At 43.0% G+C, this 27,882-nt stretch overlaps 1 protein-coding gene across 1 annotated transcript in view; it reads right to left on the bottom strand.

Moving 5' to 3' along the window:
- Positions 1-25,636, bottom strand: part of LOC124606155 (regulating synaptic membrane exocytosis protein 2) — a 282,872-nt gene extending 257,236 nt beyond the window's left edge. The window contains exons 1-3 of the mRNA XM_047138120.1: positions 25,526-25,636; positions 13,060-13,172; positions 1,032-1,102 (exon numbers count right to left, since the gene is read on the bottom strand). Of these exons, the coding sequence (XP_046994076.1) occupies positions 1,032-1,102; positions 13,060-13,172; positions 25,526-25,636 (295 nt within the window). The remainder of the gene's footprint in view (positions 1-1,031; positions 1,103-13,059; positions 13,173-25,525) is intronic.
- Between the last annotated feature and the right edge of the window lie 2,246 nt (positions 25,637-27,882).

Below are 27,882 nucleotides of genomic sequence, written 5' to 3'. Positions count from 1 at the left end.
GGGCCAGAGTTTACGTAACAGTACAGAGGAAACGATGGCACGCAATATGAATCCTTCCCAACACTGCCATGACTCGTTGATTACTAAAGAATAATATGAAATTAATTACCGTCATTTTAAAAACCCACTCATTCTTACTTTCTGGTAGACTACAGTCGTCTTAATACAAAGATATTTGTACGATTTGCAGCAATAAAAATAATTATGTGTTAAAATATAATATGGTCTACCGCGTTCTTATTGCCACAGTTCCAGTTCAGAAAATATGTCAATTTACATAAGTGATGGTCTTTAAAGAGATTTCAAACTAATTATAGAGAACAAGTATGTGACGTATTACACCTAACTCGGAACAGCAGTTACTCCAGCCGAGAATTTAATGCTCATATTAAATACAGCTAACGACAAACCTTCTATCTTATCCATTAGTTCAGAAGTTATCTATTACTGCAATAACATTGAAGAGAATTAATTTCCTGAAGAGTCATGTGACACCTGATTGGCAGGTGCGTATCATACCAGTTCTTTCGTCTGTAATACTTACCCATACACTATAGTTCCCATTAATTGGGTGCATTTTGTAGATTTTAATGCTGCCTAAACTACACGATACGTTTGGAAATCAGTCTCACTAGGTTATACGAAATGTAAATATATTCGATTACTAGCTACAACACATCGCAAATTATGTCTTGACTGATCTCTGGAACAGTTCTAGGCCTTGGTTAAGGATTATTCAGTTAAGTGCAAAGTCACTGAAAAGAACAGCTAGTACCATTTACAGCTTGTTACAACTACATGAGAGTTCACATCTCTTCAACAGAGGGTTTATAATAATTTAGAGGCAGGTAAGACATTAAAACAATACCTTCCAGTCAGATTAGGGTTAAGTATTCAAACTGTGTTCTAATCTGTCGTGAATAATAACTACACATACGGAGTCGCTTGAAAATACCTGCCATCTACTCAAATTCTAATTAGAGAGAATTAAAATAACTCCGTGATGTACCACAGACACAAGACCCACTTACCAAGCTGCGACCCCAGTGACTCAGAAGCTGGTTTTCTAGCAATCGGCTCGTCCAGCAAGTCACACATGCGACTGAAACAGAAAAAACCCTCTAATTTTTCATATTTCAGTGTCAGAGCAGTTGTCTAACAACAATACGAAAATATCATACAGGGAAGCACGGTGATAGAAAGTTGTTACTTAAACCAAAGAAATGTGACAAGTAAACAACATGGTACATAGTATGATGTGTCCAGGTCATAGATTGGCCTGAGCCCTGGGAGCTGAAAACAGGAACACAGCGAGCTGTTGCTTTAGTTAGGCAACTTGAGTCCTATTTGGGACGATCAGGGTTCAATGATCGTGCAGACATCCTGATTGTAAACGCCGTTTCTCTAATTGAGATCGTGCGAAAGCCGCGACGCTTTATTCAGAAAGTCATGTTTTTTTCCTTACCTCATTATTGTCCAACTGAACTAAAAGTGCTCCGTCTATAATGATGTGATTTTCATCGAACCTTTAACTTTTCTCCTGTCGTTCAAAACCATATGATTTCGCACTGGGCTTATTATTTGGTTCAACAAAGTTCCCAGACCCCTTCACAGAGAACATATTTACAGCACGGGTGACAGCTAATAGTAAGGAGGGTATGGTACATACAGGATTGGGTATTTAGGACCACAAGATGTTTTCTGTCGGTATTTCAGTCTAGGGAATGATTTTAGAATCAGATGAAGGCATTCGCTCTTGAGACCGCCATAAGCACTTTCCGCCATTTTCTACAGTTTTTGTTGTGCCAGAAATAAGGTTGTGTTTTGTGAAGCACTTGTAAATTTGGAGTTCTATAATGTGTTATATAATATATTAAACCTATTTGGATATATTGTTAATTCTTCAGTTACTGAATTTTATGGCAAGTAAAAGTCTATATGTTTTGAAATTAGCTGTATAACATGTAGACGATTAAACATTATTTCATCAGTCGTGCACTGTCTTGCAATTTGAAACAGAAGGAGCTCTTATACCACGGAACTCGTGAACTAACTGCGTTCCGTTAATGTCATAACAATCTTTAAAATGGAAATCTGAGTTGTATCTAAAAGCCTATTTTTCAAAATACGTTTAACTTGTAGCTCACTTTTGAAGGTACTTCTGCTTGATTTCAGTTACTGATTACTGGTGTGTAACAGAATAGTAACAGCAAGATTTACTCGACAGCAACGCTTTAAAACTCCTATAGAATATTTTTCCTAGGCATGTGACCACATTGTATCTTTGAACATGTTTTCAGTTTATAAAAGCCTAATCTTCTGGGGTATTTGTTGTAAATTTATAAAACAGAAAGCATCGCATAAAAAGTGAATGCCATCTTTTAAAAATGGAACAAGAAAGTATATTAAACTTCGATTACAGGGCTGGCTACAGGGGAAAGCATGAAAAGTCTTCCAAAATACAGTACTCTCCCTTCACCATAACCCATATTAAGAGTGGAAATGTTTGTCCACTTACATTTATTGGAATGTCCATCTCCTGTTAAGCATTATTGTAGTTGTAGGTTTTAGTCACTGTCATATGTCAAAGATATTGTGATAAGAATCTGTCATGTTAGACATTCTGCTCAGGAAGGATACTTCATAATACTGAGCCTTCCAATATTAGAACAATATTTCCTGGAAATTCCATGTTCAGGTTGAGAGAGGACAAGTTACTCACTCATTTTCCGCAAACAGGCAATTATTAAAGATTTTATTACAACCTGATGCACCTTGAGCGAGACTGTAGAAAGTTAAAGACCTGAGCAGATGTTGATGGAGCCTGGTAGGGCGCTAAAAGCATGAGGTATTTTTATGGTTCTTAGCTCGTAGAAACAGCATGTTTGGCGTTGAAAGCAATTACCGGCAAGCCCATACGTCGGTAAATCGTGCCGGACGGGCCCACAGCCATACAGGGCAGTCAGGGCAGCCCCTCCTTGAGACAGGTCTCCAGCAGAACAATGCCAAGCTACCTGTAGCAGCACAAGCGGAACGCTGGGCTGGGGGCGACGGACTCAAGGAGCGTGTCTACACAGTAGTCGTAAATCAGGTATTGTGTGCAGAACCATGCGTAATAAAAATTCACAAGTTTTCATGTTTGCCGATACTGCAAATAGGCCTGTGAACCACTTCCATCGGCTGCTCGGTTGTGTAAGAAACTTCAGCGTCTGAGAAATGTCTAGAAACAGAATCTTTATTACACCTCATAGCTAGGACTAACAAGCTCCAAGGCACAGGCGATTTAGATAATCTCTTTAAGATTGTATCTGTTCACTTGTTGGCATGGGAAGCGACAGCACTTTGTAGAAAATCATCTTCCCCCACCACAAAAACTTTAAAAAACCAGTAATTGACGGTTTAATTATTTTCCAGAGACGCAGGTTTCTTAACTCTTGCCCTGGTTTGACATGAGTTTGTGCTGTTGTTTGGGAGGGGATATTTAGCGCTTCTAGAGCCCTGAGATTGGCTCAAGACGGGGTGAAGGTGGTGTCGTTTGTGCACTTTGTGGGAAAACGGATTTTTTTTTTTTTTTTCTGGAGAAGTGCGAGGCACTTGGGTGCAGGACTTTGGCTTGGTAAGAGCACTTCTGGTCGAAGCTCTGGCATGTGTGGTCGGTACTTGGGACCTGTCCTAAGACTGACTTTACTCGTGAATAGTTTAGACTGGGGAGCGTGAAGTTCTTAGTGTACCGATGGTGTGACTTCAAACATCTCGGACTACTCATTTGCTGAGGGCACACTTATTCGTTTTTGATTTACCAGTCTTGACATTTGGTAGCCTTGTGCACACTGTCGTATAAGAGAGGCAAATCGGTCTTGGTAAGACCAGTGAACAGGTGAGTCACACACAGAAATCTACCGTGATTTCAGAGCTCTGGTAGAGAGTGAACTGCGATCCGTCTGCCTGACCGCTAGACCATGAGATTTTGGCATTTCTTTCATGGCCGCGATCGATTCACAGGTGCTGCCTTACGTCTCACTTCCACCATACCCATCTCGCCAGCTGCAAGTTAGATCGCCTCACGAAGCAAACAGCGTAAGCTACCGCCGCTCCGTCATTGTCAGGGCGTACCGATCTCAATCACCACTTGCTCTCAGCTGCACCTGTATAGTGAAACTACAGTAGATTTGACCAATCAAAATCTGCTCAGCGTCAGATCAATTCAGATTGCGTTATCCACATTTTAAGGCCAGAGTACTTGACTCACATCTGCCACAGAGGATCCTTGTCCATTGTGGTCTTAAACTACCTGTTAGTTGCTTACGGTATTCAATCAAAAATTATTTAGCATAATTTATGTCTGTTTTTTCTTTTGAAAAATAAAAGTTGTACTAAATTTTACTTCATTCTCAATCATTTTTACAGTCCCCACAGGGTTAACTTACAAAGGTTAAATATTTCGAATTTCTTACTGTAGTAGAATTTAATTTAAAATAAAAATATAAGATCATTCCAGCCATACAAGGCGAACAGTACGAATAGCTATTCTAAGCTGAAATTTGAGCTGATATTGGATGTTCGTCCCCTATAAGAAATTTAACAGACTAGTATAAGGAATGTTGTTCTCGTCTTCAGTCCAAAGACTGGTTCGACGGAGCTCTCCGCGCTACTCTATCCTGTACAAGCCTCTTCATCTTCTAATAACTACTGCAACCTACATCCTTCTGAATTTGCTTTCTGTGGTCAATTCTCCATCTCCATCTACCGTTTTTACACCCAAACACTTCCCACCAGTGCTAAATTTATCATCCCTTATGTCTCAGAATGTGTCCGATCAACCGATCCCTTCTTTTAGTCCAGCTGTGAAAGAAATTTCTTGTCTCACGAATTCTACCCATTATCTCCTCATTAGTTATGTGATCTACTCACCTAATCTACAACATTCTTCTGCAACACCATATTTCAAAAGCTTATATGCCCTCCTTGTCTAAACTGTTTATCGTCCATTTCAGTTCCATAAATTCCAGACAAAACCTTCAGAAAAGACTTCCTAAGACTTAGGTCTGTTTTCGATGTTAACAAAATTCTCTTCTTCAGAAACGCTTTTCTTGCCATTGCCATTGCCTTTCATTTACTCTCTCCTTTGACCATGAGAAGTTACTTTGCTGCCCTAATAGCAAAACTCTTCTACTACTTTAAGTATCTCATTTCCTAATCTAATTCCCTCAGCATCACCTGATTTAATTCAGTTGCATTCTGTTACCCCTATATTACTTTCGTTTATGTTCATCTTACAGTATATCTTCCTCTTAAGAAATAGTACGCTCTATTCAATCCACATTCCAAGTCGTTTGCTGTATCTGACAGAATTACATCGTCGGCTAACCTCCAAGTAGGCATATCTTCTCCCTGAACTTTAACTCCTTCTACAAATTTTTTTTTTTTGGTTTCCCTGACTGCTTGCTCAATGTACAGATTGAATAACATCAGGGGTAGGCTACTACCCTGTCTCACTCCCTTCTCAAACAGTCCGTCCCTTTCGTGCCCCTCGACTCCTATAACTACCGTCGGGTTTCTGTACAAATGATAAACAGCCTTTCGCTCCCTGTATTTTACCCCTGCTACTTTCAGAGTTTCAAAGGGTTTATTCAAGTCAACACTGTCAAAAGATTTCTCTAAGTCTACAAATGCTTGAAACCTACGTTAGCCTTTCTTTAACCTATATTCTAAGATAGGTCGTAGGACCAGTACTGCTTCGCGTGTTTCAAGGCTGCTTGCCTTATATGTATATGCACTGAAGCTCCAAAAGAGCCGGTATAGGCATGCGCATTCAAATACAGAGATATTTAAAAGATACAATATGGCGTTGCTGTCGGAAACGTCAATCCAAGACAATATGTGTCTGGCGCAGCTGTTAGATCGGTAGTGCTGCTACAATGGCAGGTTATCAAGATTTAACTGAGTTTTTACACAGTGTTATAGTCGGCGCAAGAGCGATGGGACACAGCATCTCCAAGGTAGCAATGAAATGGGGATTCTCCCGTACGACCCTTTCACGAGTGTACCGTGAATATCAGGAATACCATAAAACATCAAATCTCTGAGATCGCTGCGGCCTGAAAAAGATCCTGCAAGCACGGGACCGAAGACGACTGAATAGAATCGTTCAACGTGACAGCAGTGGAAACCTTCTGCAAATTGCTGGAGATTTCAGTGCTGGGCCATCAACAAGTATCAGCGTGCGAACCATTCAACGAAACATCATCGATATGGGCTTTTGGAGCCGAAGGCCCACTCATGTACCCTTGATGACTGCACGACACAAACTTTTACGCCTGGCCTGGGCCTGTCAGTATCCTCACTGGACTGTTGATGAATGGAAACTTGTTGCCTGGTCGGACGAGTCTCGTTTCAAATTGTATCGAGCAGATGGAGACAATCTCATGAATCAATGGACCCTGCATGTTAGGAGGGGATCGTTCAAGCTAGTGGAGGCTCTGCAATGTTGTGGAGCGTGTACAGTTGGAGTGATATGCGACGCCTGATACGTCTGGATACGACTGTGACAATTACGTAAGCGTCCTTTCTGATCACCTGCATCCATTCATGTCTATTGTGCATTCCAGCGGTCTTGAGCAATTCCAGCAGGACAATACGACATCCCAAACGTCTGGAATTGCTGCAGAGTGGCTCCAGGGACACTCTTCTGAGTTTAAATACTTCCGCTGGCCACCGAATTCCGCAAACAGCAACATTATTGAGCATATTTGTGATGCCTTGTAACGTGCTGTTCAGAAGAGATATCCACCACCTCGTACTCTTACGGATTTATGGACAGCCCTGCAGGATTCATGGTGTCAATTTGCTCCAGCACTACTTCCGACATTAGTCGAGTCCATGCCACGTCGTGTTGCGGCACTTCTGCATGCTCGCGGGGGCCCTACACGATATTAGGCAAATTTACCAGTTTATTTGGCTATTCAGTGTAGAAAGGATGCAGGTTTGTCTTTATAAACAAATAAAAAATCTTGTTTATTAACTGCATGAAGGATGTATGAGATCTTCAGTACCAAAGCCTGCCGTATTTTCGACAGTCTGGAAGAACATCTGGGGATGAAAGATTTGCAACGTTTAGGACTTTCACACAGGTTTTCGAATGGCTCCTTGACCAACGAGTGGATTTCTATCACCGACGTACTAAAACATTGGTAGAACGTTCTGACAAGGACCTGGTGGCTATTTTTAAAAATAGCGCCAGGGGTCTTGGTCACTGCAGTTATTGAAAGTTAGTTGGCCTGCTATCATGATGCATAACTTACTTTTTAAGGGACTCTCATGTATGGCTGCAGACATGTTACTGAGGAAGTGGAAGCGGACAGTCATCATCAAACTCCGCTGTTCTTTTTTGGAAATCAATCCGAGGGTTGATTTGCACCAGTGAAATTTTCTGCAGATCTCTTGTCTTCAGTCTTTCGAATTTCATATTTATTTTTCGGTAGGTATTAAATTTCATGTGAGCATAATTTGGTCTGTGTATCATAATCGTAGTCTTCAAATGGCTCTGAGCCTTATGGGACTTAACATCTGAGGTCATCAGTCCCCTAGAACTTAGAACTACTTAAACCTAACTAACCTAAGGACAACACACAAGTCCATGCCCGAGGCAGGATTCGAACCTGCGACCGTAGCGGTCGCGTGGTACCTCGCCCAGAACCGCTCGGCCACAGCGGCCGGCTCAATCGTAATGTTCCTGTAGCTCTATTTTCATTAACATACTGCTCTATTAAGTTGCTCGGAAGTCCCTCGTGTCTCATTAGAGAGGCAGTAAGCTGTACTATACTTTTGACTGCATCTCCACAGGCTTCTCTTCTCACTTTCTGTGTTGAAGACCTGTTCGTCTCTAACAGTGTCAGTCCACTTTGTTTTAAGCGTGCGTTTATAACACCACATCGCAAAAGAATTTAGGCTCTTGTATTCCTCAGTTCCCAGAGTCCTGGCTTCACAGGCAAAACATGTAAGACTGCTTTCAAAAACCTTTACCTGCTTTTTGAAGTGAAGATATTTTACTTGTTTTTGAGGACAGTTCTTGCTTGAAAAATTCTGCTTCTGACTTCTCCCTTGTTCCATCCATCCCTGCTGATCTTTCTTAATGAATGAGTAACAGAAATAACTTGCTCAAGTAGCTCCTACGTAAGATCGGACTTTATTTCTATTCTCTATCACATACCATAATTTTTGTTTTGGACATATTTATTTTCATACTACTTTCTTCCTCATAATTAGCATTGCTTTAAGGTCTTCTGCACTTTCATCTATGCAGGTACATCATGTGCATAGCTTAAAACATCCGTTCTTTGACCTGTATTAGGACACCTTGTCTTGTCTAAGTACCTTTTTCATAAGGGACACAAAAATGAAAACGAGACAGATGGAAATAAAGTAAGTGAATATTAATTATTTCAGAAGTGATCGCCGTAACAGCCATAATCATTAATCCCACTGAGACACAAGGAGGCCAATGCCTCCATGGGAAAAATGTTTCGGATGGCTTACGGAAACATGATTGTACCCAGGCGTGCTCCTCTTAGTCCGAAGCAAATTGACGGCCATCAGTGTCTTTCTTCAAGGCTTCAAAAATATGGAAATAGTATGGGGAGAGATCGGTACTGTATGGAGGATGTGTAAGGACTTCTAAGGGAAACTACTGCAGCGTTCTTGAAATAATCTTGGCAAATGTGAGAAGGCCTTTAAACATGCTCCTTGCATTCCCGATCTCTCCCCATTCGATTTCCATATATTTAGAGCCTTGGAGAAAGACACTGGTGGCCGTCAATTTGCTTCGGACCAAGAGGTGCATTATTACGGCATATTGATAATGTTTACTTTATGGACCATCTGACAGCAACTGAATGAAACACAATTTTAGTGACATACGCGTTTCCCCCTTATTGTGTGTCATTCAGTTGCTGTCAGACGGTCAATAAATTATCAATATACCGTAATATTACACGCAACTGAGGAAGACAGACTACAAAAGAAGAGGTGCATGTCAGCCTACAATCGTTCCGTAGGCAACCACAGACATTTCTCCATGAAGGCATTGATCATCTTATCTCATAGTTGGATAAATGCATTAAGTTATTGTGATTACTTTTGAAATAATAAAAGGCTTACTCACCTTTTTCTATGGTCTCGTTTTCATTTGAATGTCCCTTATATTTAGAGGTTAACTGTAATCAGTGATAATTTACAACCTTGTCTCGAACACTTCTTCGTATCGGCACTTCTTGGTTTATTTTTCCAACAGTAACAGCTGTCTCATCGTTCACTACTGTCTGTTTCGACTTTTTTCAAGTCTTCAAACATTTTGCTCCATGTTAGTTATTGAAGGCTTCTATTACGTCTATGAGAGCAATGTACACTCCTGGAAATTGAAATAAGAACACCGTGAATTCATTGTCCCAGGAAGGGGAAACTTTATTGACACATTCCTGGGGTCAGATACATCACATGATCACACTGACAGAACCACAGGCACATAGACACAGGCAACAGAGCATGCACAATGTCGGCACTAGTACAGTGTATATCCACCTTTCGCAGCAATGCAGGCTCCCATGGAGACGATCGTAGAGATGCTGGATGTAGTCCTGTGGAACGGTTTGCCATGCCATTTCCACCTGGCGCCTCAGTTGGAACAGCGTTCGTGCTGGACGTGCAGACCGCGTGATACGACGCTTCATCCAGTCCCAAACATGTTCAATGGGGGACAGATCCGGAGATCTTGCTGGCCAGGGTAGTTGACTTACACCTTCTAGAGCACGTTGGGTGGCACGGGATACATGCGGACGTGCATTGTCCTGTTGGAACAGCAAGTTCCCTTGCCGGTCTAGGAATGGTAGAACGATGGGTTCGATGACGGTTTGGATGTACCGTGCACTATTCAGTGTCCCCTCGACGATCACCAGTGGTGTACGGCCAGTGTAGGAGATCGCTCCCCACACCATGATGCCGGGTGTTGGCCCTGTGTGCCTCGGTCGTATGCAGTCCTGATTGTGGCGCTCACCTGCACGGCGCCAAACACGCATACGACCATCATTGGCACCAAGGCAGAAGCGACTCTCATCGCTAAAGACGACACGTCTCCATTCGTCCCTCCATTCACGCCTGTCGCGACACCACTGGAGGCGGGCTGCACGATGTTGGGGCGTGAGCGGAAGACGGCCTAACGGTGTGCGGGACCGTAGCCCAGCTTCATGGAGACGGTTGCGAATGGTCCTCGCCGATACCCCAGGAGCAACAGTGTCCCTAATTTGCTGGGAAGTGGCGGTGCGGTCCCCTACGGCACTGCGTAGGATCCTACGGTCTTGGCGTGCATCCGTGTGTCGCTGCGGTCCGGTCCCAGGTGGACGGGCACGTGCACCTTCCGCCGACCACTGGCGACAACATCGATGTACTGTGGAGACCTCACGCCCCACGTGTTGAGCAATTCGGCGGTACGTCCACCCGGCCTCCCGCATGCCCACTATACGCCCTCGCTCAAAGTCCGTCAACTGCACATACGGTTCACGTCCACGCTGTCGCGGCATGCTACCAGTGTTAAAGACTGCGATGGAGCTCCGTATGCCACGGCAAACTGGCTGACACTGACGGCGGCGGTGCACAAATGCTGCGCAGCTAGCGCCATTCGACGGCCAACACCGCGGTTCCTGGTGTGTCCGCTGTGCCGTGCGTGTGATCATTGCTTGTACAGCCCTCTCGCAGTGTCCGGAGCAAGTATGGTGCGTCTGACACACCGGTGTCAATGTGTTCTTTTTTCCATTTCCAGGAGTGTATGTAGCTAGTACTAGTTGTTTCTGTGCAGCTGAATTTAGAGCTACTTCTTTGTACTGTTTTTTGTTTTTTTTTTTTTTGTTTTGCGGAATTGAGACTCATTTTCAGGGATTTGTAGCTTCAGCTTTGTGCTATATGCCGTTTAGGACAACTGTGGTTACCATTTAGAAGCATGAATTACTAGACTCAGAGTTCTAAAATTTTCAAATTTTCTGGCGTTTCTTGTCTAGAGAATGAGTATCAACAAATATTTCTCTGAATCTGGGATCAGCTTCCCCTGTTCATGCATACTGCATGCGACATTAAACATAACAATTTTCGTTTGAAGTCCTCCTTACCTAACGAGTTCAGCTGGAATGTTGTCGTAACAGGAAATTGCTATTTTTCAGTTTCTTCGGAGCTAACTGAAAACCCTTTTTCCAAGATAGGTTCACCCAAGTTATTTGCATTTACCTCTGTTTCATCCTCAATAGTGTTTTGAGACACTTCTTCTCCGCTATACTCTTTTCCTAGGTACTGTTTCTATCTTCTAGCATTTTCATCATCATCATCATTATCCAATCTATTATTATTTCCATTCATAAGTGTTCTGATTCTATTCCTTTTGTCTTTTGTCTGATTTGTACACTTTGTCTTTGTATTCTTTTTTTACTTTACCTACACTTGAGATGTACACTTGAGTTATTCTTCTCTTGCTTATGTTTCCTCTCTATTGATTCTGTTCCTTGCGATTTTATATCTCTTTTCATTTAAAAGACATTATTTAGTGACTTACAGTACACGGATATATTACATTAACTTCTTGTAAAATGAGTGCGCAGACTGTATGAATTGTCAAAATGACGTCGTGTTCCACCTACAGCTATTAGCGGAATATGGCTTCCTCTCAACAATGTAATACATGTCGTACACCTAGAAGTATTTGAAACAAATATCCGAAACATAGTGAAATAAATTAAAGAAAAGGTAGCTAAACAGTGCCACATGGTAGAGAACTGTGTTATCGAAGTCTGACTTGTTATTTCTTTAAAAAGTTCTGAAAATGATAGTTTATAAGCGTTGCAATCCTTTTAAAACGATTAAATACTTTGTGGCGCCGCATTCATACTTTTACAGAGAGTAGTTTCTCAACATGGTGAAAGAATCGTAAGTTAATGTTTGAAACACAAATGTAATTCCACTTCAGTCCTGCTACTAAACAATATTCCTTAGTTGTGCACAAATGGAATCATTAGGATTTTTTAACTTGTGCGTGTTTAAATGTGCTTACAATGAACACTGTTGTGGATGACGCATTTCTAAGAGAGTGAATATGTAATAATATACAAAATAACAACAACAAAACATAACCTACTTATTCAAGCTTGTATCGGCGATTTTCTTAATTCTACCTGTATGAAAAAATACAAAAATGAGAAATTTAGCTATTCATGATTCGAGCGAGAATATGCACATGATCCTATAAAAATCATTACAGCCACAGAATGAAAACAGTACTAGCAGAACAGATATTTTGCTAATTCTCTACTTTTGAGTCACTTATCTGTAACTAATATAATACAGTTTACCACTTTCGGAATCACGCCAACAGTTATAAGCAACAAATACAACTGCGAGCTACTAAGAAACGTTGAAATTTTGAGCCCACAGATGTTTCTACGAAGCTATATACTATGTAGCAAGCACTCTGTCTTCAGGCGACTAGTGGTCCATCGAGACCATCCGACCGCCATGTCATTCTCAGCTGAGGATGTGGATAGGAGGGGCGTGTGGTCAGCATCATAATGATGGTGTTGTTTGACTGGAGTCGCTATTATTCTGTTGAGTAGTTCCTCAATTGGCATCACGAGGCTGAGTGCGCCCCAAAAAATAGTAACAGTGCATGCTGACCCAGACGGTCACCTAACCAAGTGCTGGCCACGCCCGACAGCGCTTAACTTCCGTGATCTGACGGGGACCGGTGGATCCACTGCGCAAGGCTGTTGCCTATATGCTACGTAACAGTTCTAAATTGCTGCACTTTAGTGTCTTCTTGCATCCCCTGGTTACTCAGTGAATCACAAATAAAAATTTGCACCAAACACAAGTTTTCTCATTACAGACGATAAAAATCTACAGAGAGAGTTGTTTACTTAAAATATCAGTGTCATTTACCAGTCTTACGGGAGTGTTGGGTCTGTTGCACGTTCATGTTATTAAAAGCCAGAATTTTGTGAGTGAAGTATTATGATGGTGCAAACTCACAAGTCTGTGGCGTGTTCGACGAGCAGCTCTGCGGATTCTCCGGAACGGTCCATGATGGCGCATACCTCCTCGAAGCTTCGGTCCACCAGCGACACGCCATCCCACTCCAGTACCTATGGGCAAAGCAATGCGTACACCTGAGATTCGTTCGGATCTACAAAGCGAACGACGAAAATATTTGTAAACTTTGCGATGATGTAATCAGCACTATGCTGGACATCTCTTGATAGACTTTTCTGTTGATGAAATTCTGAAAATTTTCTTCGGTATATGCTGAGTATAACAATATTTACAAGTAACTGTGTTTGTAATGGAAATGCCGTGTGGCTAGGGTCTCCCGTCGGGTAGACCATTAGCCTGGTGCAAGTCTTTGGAGTTGACGTCACTTCGGCGACTTGCGTGTCGATGGGGATGAAATGACGATGATAAGGACAACACAACACACAGTCCCTGAGCGGAGAAAATCTCCGACCCAGCCGGGAAGTATTTGTAATTAACCAGTTTAGGAAAACGTTTGGAATGGAAGCCGCTGCGGTATGTGAGATTTGAGCAGACGCTTTGTTTCTGTATTGCTTACGTGTCGCAGCAATATCTGTGTGAGTGGTTCGTAGAAGGGCGGAAAGGATATTACTGCAATATCAGAATAGTCACGGTGAAGGGCGACGGGAGAGGGCACCTCTCAGAGTGACTAAGGAATTGTGGAGGGCGTAGACGAAATGGTTGAAGAGAAGAGACTGTCCAGTATGATGGCACTTGCACTTTTATGACAACAACGAAGTGGAAGCAGCTGAACTAGGCGATTATCATTCTTTTACCATGGCATATTTCTGCAACAGATGTATACAAAAACTTATTCCGTGCAGTGATAATGTTTCAGCAACGGTGCTAATTATATATGAAAGTAAGACAAGGATAATGCAAGCGTGTACAACGTACAGCATCTACAACCTTTCTCTATAAATCACTGAAGCGCAGGGCGTAGTGTAGTTTACACTGTAAACACATTACGATTTCTTTCGATTCCATTCGCTTGTGAAACGCGAGAATAATTTTTGCTTAGATGCCCCTGTGCGCACTGTAATTAGTCAAATTTAGTATTCGCGACTCCCATGACATCAATAGGTAGGGTACTATAGTATACGAGGGTTATTAGGAAGGTTTGGAACGATAGGTTGCGAAATGGAAACCACAGTGAAAATCAAAACTGTTTTATTTGCAACAATTAGCTACAACTTCCAGCTACTTATCTCCTTAGTCGCCGATCCGACTTGCACGTTTGTCGTAGTTTTGTACCAACTTTCCAATACCCTCGTTAAAGAAACCAGCCGCCAGTGCTTTCCGCCAATTCTCTACGCTGGTCTACAGCTCGTTGTCTTTGCCAAAATGTTGTCTTTATTGGTTCACATGGCTATAAGCACTATGGGACTTAACATCTGAGGTCATCAGTCCCATAGACTTAGAAATACTTAAACCTAACTAACCTAAGGACATGGCACACATCCATACCCGAGGCAGAATTCGAACCTGCGACCGTAGCAGCCAAGTGGTTCTGGACTGAAGCACCTAGAACCGCTCGGCCACAGCAGCCGGCGTCTTCATTGCCAGTGGTTCATGTGAGCAGAGCTGACACTCAGAGAGAGACAATTACGGGCTGTATTGTGAGTAATCTAACATTTCCAATTGAAAACGATGCAGTAGCATCTTCATTGCCCTTGCAGAGTGCGGCTGAGAATTGTCTTGAAGAAGAAAGCACATGACAATTATACAGGGTGGTCCATTGATCGTGACCGGGCCAAATATCTCACGAAATAAGCGTCAAACGGAAAAACTACAAAGAACGAAACTTGTCTAGCTTGAAGGGGGAAGCCAGATGGCGCTATGGCTGGCCCGCTAGATGGCGCTGCCATAGGTCAAACGGATATCAACTGCGTTCTTTCAAATAGGAACCTCCATTTTTTATTACATATTCGTGTAGTACGTAAAGAAATATGAATGTTTTAGTTGGACCACTTTTTTGCTTTGTTATAGATAGCGCTGTAATAGTCACAAACATATAAGTACGTGGTATCACGTTACATTCCGGCAGTGCGGACGGTATTTGCTTCGTGATACATTACCCGTGTTAAAGGGGACCGTTTACCCATTGTGGAAAAGGTCGATATCGTGTTGATGTATCGCTATTGTGATCAAAATGCCCAACGGCGTGTGGTATGTATGCTGCTCGGTATCCTGGACGACATCATCCAAGTGTCCGGACCGTTCGCCAGATAGTTACATTAGTTAAGGAAACAGGAAGTGTTCACCCACATGTGAAACGTCAACCACGACCTGCAACAAACGATGATGCCCAAGTAGGTGTTTTAGGTGCTGTTGTCGCTAATCCGCACATCAGTAGCAGACAAATTGCGCGAGAATCGGGAATCTCAAAAACGTCGGTGTTGAGAATGCATCAACATTGATTCCACAGTACCATATTTCTATGCACCTGGAATTGCATGGCGAAGAGTTTGAACGTCGTGTACAGTTCTGCCACTGGGAACAAGAGAAATTACGGAACGATGACAGATTTTTTGCACGCGTTCTATTTAGCGATGAAGCGTCATTCACCAACAGCGGTAACGTAAACTGGCATAATATGCACTATTGGGCAACGGAAAATCCAGGATGGCTGCGACAAGTGGAACATCACCGACCTTGTCGGGTTAATGTATGGTGTGGCCTTATGGGAGGAAGGATAACTGGCCCCCATTTTATCGATGGCAATCTATATGGTGCAATGTATGCTGATTTCCTACGTAATGTTCTACCGATGTTACTACAAGATGTTTCACTGCATGACAGAATGGCAATGTACTTCCAACATCATTGATGTCCGGCACATAGCTCGCGTACGGTTGAAGCGGTATTGAATAGCATATTTCGTGACAGGTGGATTGGTCGTTGAAGCACCACACCGTGGCCCGCACGTTCACCGGATCTGACGTCCCCGGATTTCTTTCTGTGGGGAAAGTTGAAGAATATTTGCTATCGTGATCCACCGACAACGCCTGACAACATGCGTCAGCGCATTGAAAATGCATGTGCGAAAATTACGGAAGGCGAACTACTCGCTGTTGGGAGGAATGTCGTTACACGTATTGCCAAATGCATTGAGGTTGACGGACATAATTTTGAGCATTTATAGCATTAATGTGGTATTTAAAGGTAATTACGCTGTAACAGCATGTGTTCTCAGAAATGATAAGTTCACAAAGGTACATGTATCACATTGGAACAACCGAAATAAAATGTTCAAATGTACCTACGTTTTGTATTTTAATTTAAAACACCTACCTGTTACCAACTGTTCGTCTAAAATTGTGAGCCGTATGTTTGTGGCTATTACAGCGCCATCTATCACAAAGCGAAAAAAGTGGTCCAACTAAAACATTCATATTTCTCTACGTACTACACGAATATGTAATAAAAAATGGGCGTTCCTGTTTAAAAAGACACAGTTGATATTCGTTTGACCCATCTAGCGGGCCAACCATAGAGCCATCTGGTTTCCCTCTTCAAGCTAGACGAGTTTTGTTGTTCGTAGTATTTTCGTTTGATGCTTCTTTCGTGAGATATTTGTCCCTGTCACTATCAATGGACCACCCTGTACAATGTTGGTTGCATAGCTTGAGGCGAAATTTCTCAGCAGGCCCTCGTCTTGGCGGGAGACACTACTGTTCTAGGCATCTTATGTGCTCCCTGTGTGCTCAGAACTAAAAAGAACGACGTAACGCGATCGACGGGCATACTAGAGATACTGCCCAAGACACCCGTGCAAAACTCCATCGGATTTTCATTGTGGTTTCCATTTCGCAACCGATCGTTCCTTAGTTTCCGCATAACCGTTGTACTATAGCATATAGCATAATTCCGACTTAAGTCCGGTTCTTGAAACTTCGTGCGTCTATTTTCGAAGAATATTAGTTGTCTATTTTCAGTTGTTTGCAATTTCAGGTTCTTCAAGATTCCCGTGACGCTCTCCCGTGCGTCAAACAAAACCATTCGTGCTTCTCTTCTTTTAATATGTTCAGTATCCCCTATCAAACCTATTTCGTGTGGTAATAATATTCTAAGAAAGCGTACGACTGTTTTGTAGGGAATCTCCTGTACAGACTGTCCTAATTTCCCTGTGTCCACCGACGAAAGTAAGTGTTTCTCTTTGTTCACCTTAGATTGAGTCTATGTGATCATCAAATTTCATATCACTGCTGTGGAACGCAGTAGTGCAGAGATTCTGCGTGGCAAGTCCTTGGTAGGTTGCCACACTATGTGGCACTAGACATCTAAGCACATGTCACGTAATATGCCTAAATTACCGGCCTGTGGTTTGTGTGTGCGGAAATGGCGGCCTATAGCGCCCCAGCTGTGTTCTGTCGCGTTCAGATGAAGCGAATCTGGTGATCATTAAATCAACGTGAATTCGCTGTCATGCTCCTCAGTCTGTTGTAGGACGATTGCAGTCTTTTGAGATGGACAACAAGTATCCTGATGGAAGATACCATCGCCTTTGGGGAAGACATCAAGCATAACGGGATACAAGAGATCATAAGTAATGGTCGACAGCTGTCATAGTGCATTCTATTACTACCATTCGTCCCACGCAAGTCCGGTAAATGTTCCCCATAACACAATGATGCCTCCACAGGCGGCTTTCGTGGCACGGTGCACGTTTCGAGCAGCCTTTAGGCTGGATGGCGGCGTGCGTGGACACTGCCTTCAGCCTGGTGTACCAACAAATGTGATTCAAGTGACACATGTCCTTTGAATCACGGTCGATCTATGATGATCCCGCTGCAATCAGTCCCGCTGCAATATTAACTGACGATGGGCCAACATGGGAAAACGAGATGGTCATCTGTTGCGACGCCACAGAATGTGCTGCACTGTACGCTCCGAAACGCTTGTGCCTGCACTAGCATTGTACACTACAGGCCATTACAACTTCTACACCAAGAAGAAATGCAGATGATAAACGGGTATTCATTGGAAAAATATATTATACTAGAACTTTTTCAAGTAATTTGGGCGCATAGATCCTGAGAAATCAGTACCCAGAACAACCACCTCTGGCCGTAATAACAGCCTTGATAAGCCTGGGCATTGAGTCCAACAGAGCTTGGATGGCGTGTCTAGGTACAGCTGCTCATGCAGCTTCAACACGATACCACAGTTCATCAAGAGTAGTGACTGGCGTATAGTGACGAGCCAGTTGCTCGGCCACCATTGACCAGACGTTTTCAGTTGGTGAGAGATCTGGAGAATGTGCTGGCCAGAGCAGCAGCCGAACATTTTCTGTATCCAGAAAGGCCCGTTCAGGACCTGCAACATGCGGTTGTGCATTATCCTGCTGAAATGTAGGGTTTCGCAGGGATCGAATGAAGGGTAGAGCCACGGGTCGTAACAAATCTGAAATGTAACGTCCACTGTTCAAAGTGCCATCAATGTGAACAAGAGGTGACCGAGTCGTGTAACGAATGGCACCCCATACCATCACGTCGGGTGATACGCCAGTCACCTACTCGTGGTCACGGTCCTTTAACGACTTTATACCAAACGGTGTGTGTGTGTGTGTGTGTTTGGAGGGGGGGGGGAGGGAGACAAAAAGTCGTTACCCATTGTAGTCCACCGAAAACATGGAAATGTTGACAACCTACAAAGAACCTACTACTACTTCAACTCACATTACGTTCGACATGATGATGCCGCACATTGCGCGACAGCTGTGCGAAAGTGCGGTGATGAGAAATTTGTTGGAATAGTTACTGGAGGACGAGGGACAATAGTAGTGCCTTCCAGATGTCCTGACCTTATCTCAAGAAATTTCTTCTTTTGGTGTTATGTTAAAGACAATGCTACAAAACCACAGACAACTGTGAGCTGAAAGAAGCTATTTACAACGCTTTTGAAGACCTTGTTCTAATAAATGACTGTGCGACAATCATGCCTAAGGGTCCCAAATCGTCTGACGAAAAGTAACAGCAGGGATGGAAAAAAAATTAGGGCAAGGATGTTATAAATTAGGTTGTACCTTCAATAAAGCTTTCAGTTATTTCAGAATTCGAGTTGTTTGTTATGTATTCGATTAGGTTACGATGGGTAATGACTTTTGGCCTGCCTTGTAGATTATCACGACAGTAGCACGTGAACGGGCAACCATCTACGCCGCTTCCGAGACGGTCGTTCACAGGCGCCGGTCCATACCAAAGTTCCTTCAAAGTCGGTCATGTCAGTGAATTTCCCCATTTACGTCCCGTATAGTTGCTATAATGAGCCCCATTTGTGTTGATACCATTTATATACATTCCTTACAGCGTCACGTCCCTGTGACGCGAGAAGAACCTATTCACTGTCACGGTGGGTAGTGCTCAGAATATCTTCATTCGTCAGTACATCTATATGAACTGAAAGCGCCCAATTGAGGCTCGTTGATATACTAATCAGAGAAGAGCAAGAGTCTTATTCTGCATTGTTCGAAGTACACGATTTTACATTTCTGAACATGCAAAAGCAAGTTTCCAATTTTTACACCGCAATGAAAAGTTTTAATATTTGACGGAGTGTCATTTTGTTGTTTTCGTGATTACGTTTCTCTTTTTGTTACTTATAGGGCCTATTGCTATCGAGATGACGCTCATACAATTCTGTCTGAAGTTAATATTTTTATATCTAATGGTTGCTTACGTCTATTAAGGAACCTTCATCGACGGACATTAACTTTTAACGATAAGGAGACTGTATAAGCGGACTGATTTCCGCGTGAAATCATCGGGCTTTGTTTGTATAGCATTTTCTCTGGGAATATTAACGGGTGCTTGACGGAGCCGCACACCATTAGGCAATGTCTTACCTGAAAATGGCAGGGTGAAATATGAAGTGGGCATCAGAATACTCAGGGGCAATACAGTAAGCCTGCGTGATTGATTTCGACTCTGGGCCTGCAGTTTTGCGGCTTTTCGCTTGTCACGCTCTTTTATGTAGTTGTAGCACGAGAGGGAGTTGATTGAAATTTTCTGTTCCTGCACTTGACGTTACAAACTAGCTGCAATTTAGGTGTATTATTTCTCGAAGTATTGCCTCCTTAAATGAGCTGAGTTTGGGTGTGGGTTCAGTCGTAGTTCGCTTAGCTAAAAGTAGATCTAAGGAGTGGGTCCGGCATGTGTAACAGATAAGGAAGGGAAGTTAGAGATGTGATGATACGTACAGTTGTGTGACCTTCGGGTAAGTGAGTCAGTACTTAAAAATGTGGAGCAACAAGATGAGCGACTTACAACAAACAATAAGATCCAGAAGCAGAGCCATGTACAACAAGAAGACATAAACTATGGTTGACTCATGCCAGTCGTATATAATGTATTTAATTGGGACTGTTGCATAAACTATAGTGTAGATATTGTAGACGTACGATTGGTTAGTGGATGCAGTAGGTAACCGAAAGAATACTCTGGTGTTAGTAAAAGCGGATGATAATTTCACGTGAGTGGAAGTTGTCTAACTAGTGGCTTGGAACTTAGTTGAGTTAGGATGTTTGAGAGTCCGGTCTGATACATAAATATCTTGAGCAAAAATTCTAAACTGTAGATTTGGGTGAAATTCCACTTCAGAACGAAAGACTGATTTTTAACGACGTGTGAATAAAATTTTAGGCTGACGGAGCGTTAACATATGATTAATCTAAATAAAGTATTTTGAATATTGCTGTAATTCAGATGAGGTGGTGCCACGGCGTACTGAACTGCTGTAGACGACCTGCTGTAAGAGAATTTACTTGCCTCAACTCTGGAGTCGGTTGCACACTTACAAGATGCCCATTATACGTTCTAGATGTGAGTTGAGGGTCTCAGAGGTCGTTGTTTGCCAACGTATTCGTCACTGGAGAGTGACTGGGAAACTAGCTGTACGGAATATCTGGTGCTTAGTTTGCAAAAAATCTACTGATACTGCGAATCCGATTCGTTTCTCCTACGATGCCAAATGGAGAATAGAGCGTGGGACCGATGCAGCTGCTTGTGCCAGCTCCGCTTTTCAAAGGAACGTAAGACAATTCAGTGCATTTCTTCTCAACGTCGAGAGCTTAATTCCAAAGGCACAGTAAAATGGAGAGCTTAAGAACTTAGAAATTTCAGTTTCTGAGCACAATCTCACAAGTAACATTTGGTGAAACTAAAATCTTGTCTTATGCTTCTACATACTTGGATTCTACAGAATTTAGAATATGCCGCAACAACTCCAACTGGGAGAGGGGATATTACACTGTCCAGTCGCATTAATGTGACCACTTGTCAGAAGCCTGAGTAACCAATTTCTGCAGAGCGGGACGCTGCGAGACATGCAGGAAAAAAGTCTGGAAGCTACCGACAGGGATATGGAGCCATACTCCCTTCAGTGACGTGGCCATGATCCATAGCGGGAGCAGCCCCATTGAAATGGTCCCACGGATTCTTGACTGGGTTAAAATCCTGGGAGTCTGGTGGTCAGGGGAAGACGTTAAACTTGTCCTGGTGCTCCTCGAACGACGCACATACACTGCGAGCTGAGAGACACGTTGCATTGTCCTGCTGGTAGATGCCACAATGCTGAGGGAAAACAAACTGCATGTAGCGGTGGACATGGTCCACAATGATAGATGCATACTTGTGCTGATGCATTGTGCCTTTCAGAATTACGAGCTCACTCAGAGAAAGCTGTTAAAACATTTCCCATACCAGATCACTTCCACCTCTGGTCTGTACGCGTTTGTTCTCAGACGTTTTACGCTGTACACGCCATCGGCCATCTGTCCGATGGAGCGTAAAACGTGATTCATCTGAAAAGGACACCTGTCGCCGCTCATTGGACGGTCAATTATGATATTGGCGAGCAGATTCCAGCCTTCATTGCTAACGAACAGCTGTAAGCATGGATGCACGAGTCAGGCGCCTGCTGCGGAGGCTCATGCGCAGCAACATTCGCTGTACAGTCGTTTAGAAAGTACTGTTGTAACCCATTAGTTCACCTAGGCGCTCAGCTGTGCAAAAAAAAAAAAAAAAAAAAAAAAAAAAAAAAAAAAAAAAATTGAAATGGCTATGAGCACTATGGGACTTAACATCTGAGGTCATCAGTCCCCTAGAACTTAGAACTACTTAAACCTAACTAACCTAAGGACATCACACACATCCATGCCCGAGGTAGATTCGAACCTGCGAGCGTAGCAGTCGCGTGGTTCCGGACTGAAGCGCCTAGAACCGCTTGGCCACCAGCGGCCGGCAGCTGCTCAACGGTTGAACATCGATTGGCCTGAGCACATCTCTTCAACTGTCGTTCCTCCCTGTCCTCAATGGCTTCGTCGTGCACCACTATTGCCTCGACCTCGGATTTTGATAAAACCATTTTTCCGTACACAGAATACTTTCAACACCGCAGCACTCGAACAATCTACAAACTTAGCCGTTTCAGAAATGCTTCCACTCTTGGCCCAAAAGCTAATGATCATCCCCTTTTTGGATGTCGGATAAATCGCTCTTTCCGCGTTGTGACAACGACGGCACCCGTGTCGCGTCTCTCACATACTCGCTTTGTGTACCCTTCACTGCTGGTGCTGCCAGCTACCGTCGGCACGTTAACGTCCGACATAGACGGTGGTCATATTAATGCGATTGGACCGTGTGTATACCAACGTTGGTCTTCCGACGTTACTATTACCACTGTGCTCCAAAGTAGACTTAATATCTTTTATTGCACTTTTATCATGTGAATGGATTGCGAAAATGCAGAAGAATCGTTATGTACAAGAACTGTCGTGAAAAGGGCGATTCCAGTAACACAGCGTCGGGCATTCGAGAATTTTAATGTCAAGCGTAGTCTGTGGCAACGCATGTGCAGCAGCAGCGCATATTGGAGTGGGGGATGCTGGTCCACGTGACATTAGTTGAATCGAGTAAGGAGACGGCGGAACACGCTTGCAGCTTAGACGTCAGAATGGAATACATTGATTACAGGTATTAACAATATAGCAATCTGCCACAGATTTGGACCAAGGGATCAATATTCTCATAAACTTCTTGCATTAAACTGTTTTGAACCAATCGAAATGTAAATGATTTATAAAGCAAATTCTGGAGTGTTGTGAAGTTGGAAGCAGCCAAAGGCGGTCCGAAAGTTGTCGAAATTTTAGTGCTGAATTTTAGAGCACTAATAAGTAAGTCTTGGCTCAGATTTGGTCTGGGACATGTTATGTGTTACTTAAGATGAATTTTAGATTACTCTTCCATTGCTCGTGTGGCTAAGTTGGTCGGTATTTGCGATACAGAACAGGAAGTTAGGAAATATACGAAATAAAGAGTGAATTTTGTATAATCTATGTAGCCTGAGTGATGATGTAATGCCAGTCTGTAGGTGTCTTTTTCTTCAGTTCAAGAGGACAGCACATTTAGCAGCTTCGAATAAATATCAATTAACTAGCGACATGCTCCGAGTTTGCACGATTAGTACGAAGTATCTACTTGTTTGGTCTAGCGCTAATAAATAGTTCACTAAATCCTACCTCCTAAGTAGGCCTATCAGTGAAACCATATTTAAATCCCTACAGTAGTTCCTGAGATTGGCCTTCACATACACATACACAGAACATACGGCGGGGGACTATAATTTATAATATGTACAGATACCACTCTGCTCTCAGGAGTTGCGGCGACTGTTTACTTCACAGCTTTTCCCGCCAGGTATCCCTCCTCTGTAGCTCCCATCTGAGCCACGTGACATCACTTTAAACGCCAATTAAATATGGAGCAGATAACAATATATATGTTGCACACTCATCATTAATGTAATTATAAGTTACTTACAATGACATTTCTGTCAATCAGTCTATCTATTAGTGAAAAACGCTAGAAATTCTGTTAAGTAGTTCCCAACACTAGACGTACGGAATCATATGGAAAAACACGGTTCGGGACTTTAAGTAATTTATATGGAAAGACACGGCTTCATTTTTGGGCTCCGTATCTCAGTCGGTAAAAAACGGAACCCTTATAGGATTGCTTTGTTGCCCTTACGACTGCCTGTCTGTCCGTCTTTGAAGACCCCTTTTCGTCAGAAACTGGTAGAGGCACGAAGTTTAAGTTTGTGTCAATTACTAAGTTACGCGGTTCCTTGGCGGTGTAAAAAATAAAAAATAAAAAAATAAAAAAATCTTCAACGTGAATAAAATAAAAAAAATGTGGCCATTTATATCATACATTTTGATACTTGGAGCCTCAATCACCAAAACTTATAGATGTACTATTTACATGCGTGTCGGGCATTTTGATCTAGCGGTAATGCGCTTTCCTCGAAAGCAGAAGTCGCGAGATCGAATCTTGGTTGGACAACACATTTTTTCAATCTTCGTTTTAACCTGGTCTTCACGTCTCAACGACGTGAGGAGTCGACAGTAATGAGACGTCATTCCGATTCCTCGTTAAATTGTAGGTCCCCTTTCCCTGATTGAAGAACGGGGATTGGTTGGGCACACGCAAGTGGCCAAAGTGGTGCCCAACAGAAATACTTGCACCTTGCTGCTGACCCGCACGAAATTATTATTACTTTCTACACAGATAATTAAGATTGTACGGAACTCTCAGACCTCGTCGTACTCTCACTTGCCCGAATTGTTTTTAGACAGTAGCACTGTAACACACAATTCATTTAGGCAACGACATGCAAAAAATGTTGTCTGTAGACAATAAGTGCTGCATCTGTGAGGGACGAGGAGCTGCACCAAATTGAGTAATACCTATTTTTCCGAGGCCACACTGACGCCAGCTCAGGGTTTGGTAGTCGTATGCACTACATCTGAGCTGTAGCTCCCACTGCGATGTGTTCGCCAGAGAAACTTTATGGTGATTTCAGTGCCGTCTGAGGGCAAAGTGTCAGGGTGGATCCATTAAAAACCACAGAGATAGCTCCTAAAAAGTTACAAAACACTAGTCAGCAAATATGTGATTGATTGTGTCATAACATCGTTGTTCTGAATATTCGCTAGTTGTCATAACTCGATTATGATATTCTATGGCCATTTGTGATCGTGTTCCAGATATTAACAAAGAGTAGAGCACGTTTTGTCCAAAAAGTTATTTGCGTGAACTTGAAAACACGTAGTAGTTTCTACGTGCGAATGCAAACTTCCTCGTGTGATTTCCTAGCGTTGCTGCTCTTGGATCACGGGATCCTGTGAAAAAATTGGAACTTTGTAAGGATGCTGATGACCGCGCAGTTGAGCTCCCCGCAAACCAATCATCGTCATCATCGTGTGACTGCACTGATGTTTCGACAATTTTCAGGTCGCCATATCTTCTCGCAGGTATCTCTGTAGGTTTCTCCCGATATTGTAAAAGGGTTTCAGAAATCAACAAGTGAATTAAGCCTAGAAAAGTTGTAAGACTATGTGGGTACAGTACAAGCGACGCCTCACCTTGTCACCTTGCTGTAGTCCGCCTTTCTCTGCAGGCCCGCCCGGAACAGTCCACACGATGTAGGCGAACAGCCGGCCGTCGGCTCCCGTCTTTCCTCCGACGACACGCATTCCAAAGCCACGAGCTGCAACATACAAGTGTGATGGCGTTAGCCCATGACGCAGACAGGGGGTCGGGCGCATCAAGTGTACAGCGCACCACTCAAACATAGGCTGGATATGATTCTATCGACAGAGACTTTTGGCAAGTGGTATCCAACCTATCGTTACTAGTAAATGAAAGTTTCAACTATAAGGCATGTAATGTATCTGGAATCATGACAGATCGATACTGATATCAAAAACACATCTTCAATTACTGATCATTACGCATTGTAAACTGAAATACAACCAAAGCTTACAGAACAAATTACAGGAGTAATACAACATTGGAGCACAACAGGTTCACATCTGTAACAACACATTTTGATATATGTTGAGATACACTACTGTACGAGGGAATGTGACATCAAGATATGGTGTACCCTTTATTACAGCTTGAACTCTGCTGGGAGAATGGGAACTCATTCTTCTTCAAGAGACGGAAGCAGTGATGTTGGGCGCTGGGGTCTGGAGCAATGTCCCCGTTCTAAACAGTGCCAAACGTGTTTCCATGGATACAGGTCGGGATTCTGGAGAGACCAGTCCATCTCAGGGATTTTAGTATCCACAAACCAGTGGTTCATAGATCCTGCTTTATGGCAGGTGCACTGTTAGGCTGATACTAGCAATCAACATCTATGGATTGTTCCTCTACTGTATGCAGTACACGATATTGTCAAATGTATTCATATCCTCCCGCATTTAGCGTTTCCCTAAACGCAACAAGGGAGCACGAAAAACACCTCCATACTGTTACACAATTTCCTCCGTACTTCAGTGTTAGCGCTAATACGCTGTGGGCGGTAACGTTCTCTCTTGGGCGGGGAGTTCATTGTGTACAAGTTGAGCCATGCGCTCACTCATATCAATACCTATGCTTGAGGCACCTCTTTGGATTTCGTTGTTTAGCTACGGTTTCCGTGGCGTCTCATGAGGTGGCGCCTCTGCGGCGCCTCGAGCGACTTTTGTAAGCGCGCACGAAACTCACACAAGAGTGCGTCTGCTGGGGTTGAGTAACGCGCAAACAGTCTTCCTGGGTCGCGACCTGTTATTGCCAGCCATGGACTTCCGCACGCTGAATTTGTTTGGATTGTATTTACTTTGGGTCTACTAGAGAGTCGGCACTTTCCTCAGTCTGTGCTGTGCCGAACCATACTTTGATGGTAGACCTGTTTCCTGGTGCCTCTTGGTGGCGGACGTGGACACGTACACCAAGGCAGACAGGCCTCGACATGGGCACTTCCATGTTTACTGAGGCTTGTGTCATCAGGGGCACATCATATTTCTGCACTAGTGTGGAACAGGCATCTGACGTTACCTTAGAGTATATTGTGTGGTAAGTATGATCACAATGACCACACATGTAAACTGACTGATTGTATTTGTTTACATTGCATATGAAAACATATTATTATGGAATATCTCGCTTCATTGTTCCACTGGCCTGTACAACAAACGAAACTGCTCACGCAATTTATGACGGCGTACCCAACGTTTGGCAGGTTTACTAATCAGTGTATATTGTTTTTATCTGAAGATAGCTTGTACGTAAGAAGTAACTAGTTATCAAACAAAAAAATTGCGATCTTGACTGTCAGGGATTTTTCCAAACACACAGAGTCAAACTTCTTGTGAGAATGACACATTTCATATCCACACAGAACCATCGCCTGTTACCACTGCATTGTGGACATTTCATGGTACCACAAAGATCCACACTATCCGTTAAAAGGAGACAGAGGTCCACCACAGATAGAGTCCGTTATCTGCGTACCTCACACTCTTGTCGGTGTGCGCATTGCTGAATATGTAACCGAACTGGCGCAACTTACTCATTCGCCGAGATGCTTCGACGTTGTGTTCATCATGTATTCTGCTGGCATCCTACTATTTACAAGACTGTTTTAGATGCACAGAGAGACTAGGCCTGTAATATTAATACTAATGTTCTATGTGGCCAAACTGTGTTTCGTGGTGGACGTTTACATTTTACTTTAAGTGGCGTCGAAGTTGTTCCTGGGACAGCATCGCTTAAGGTCGTGATGATACTGTATTACGATTAATCGATATGAAAAGGCGACCCGAACTGATATCTCCGGCAATTTTTTTTTGATAACCGTATGTGTATATGGACACGTCGTAAGTGTAAATTATCGAGAGACAACAGTGTATTGCATTTATTTGGGGTGTGAAGTTTAAACTGATTGTTGATATGA

This window comes from Schistocerca americana, chromosome 3 (assembly GCF_021461395.2).
Source record: "Schistocerca americana isolate TAMUIC-IGC-003095 chromosome 3, iqSchAmer2.1, whole genome shotgun sequence".
Lineage (NCBI taxonomy): Eukaryota > Metazoa > Arthropoda > Insecta > Orthoptera > Acrididae > Schistocerca > Schistocerca americana.
The sequence above is the reverse complement of the archived record's forward strand: the minus strand, read 5'-3'. Positions and strand labels throughout refer to the sequence as shown.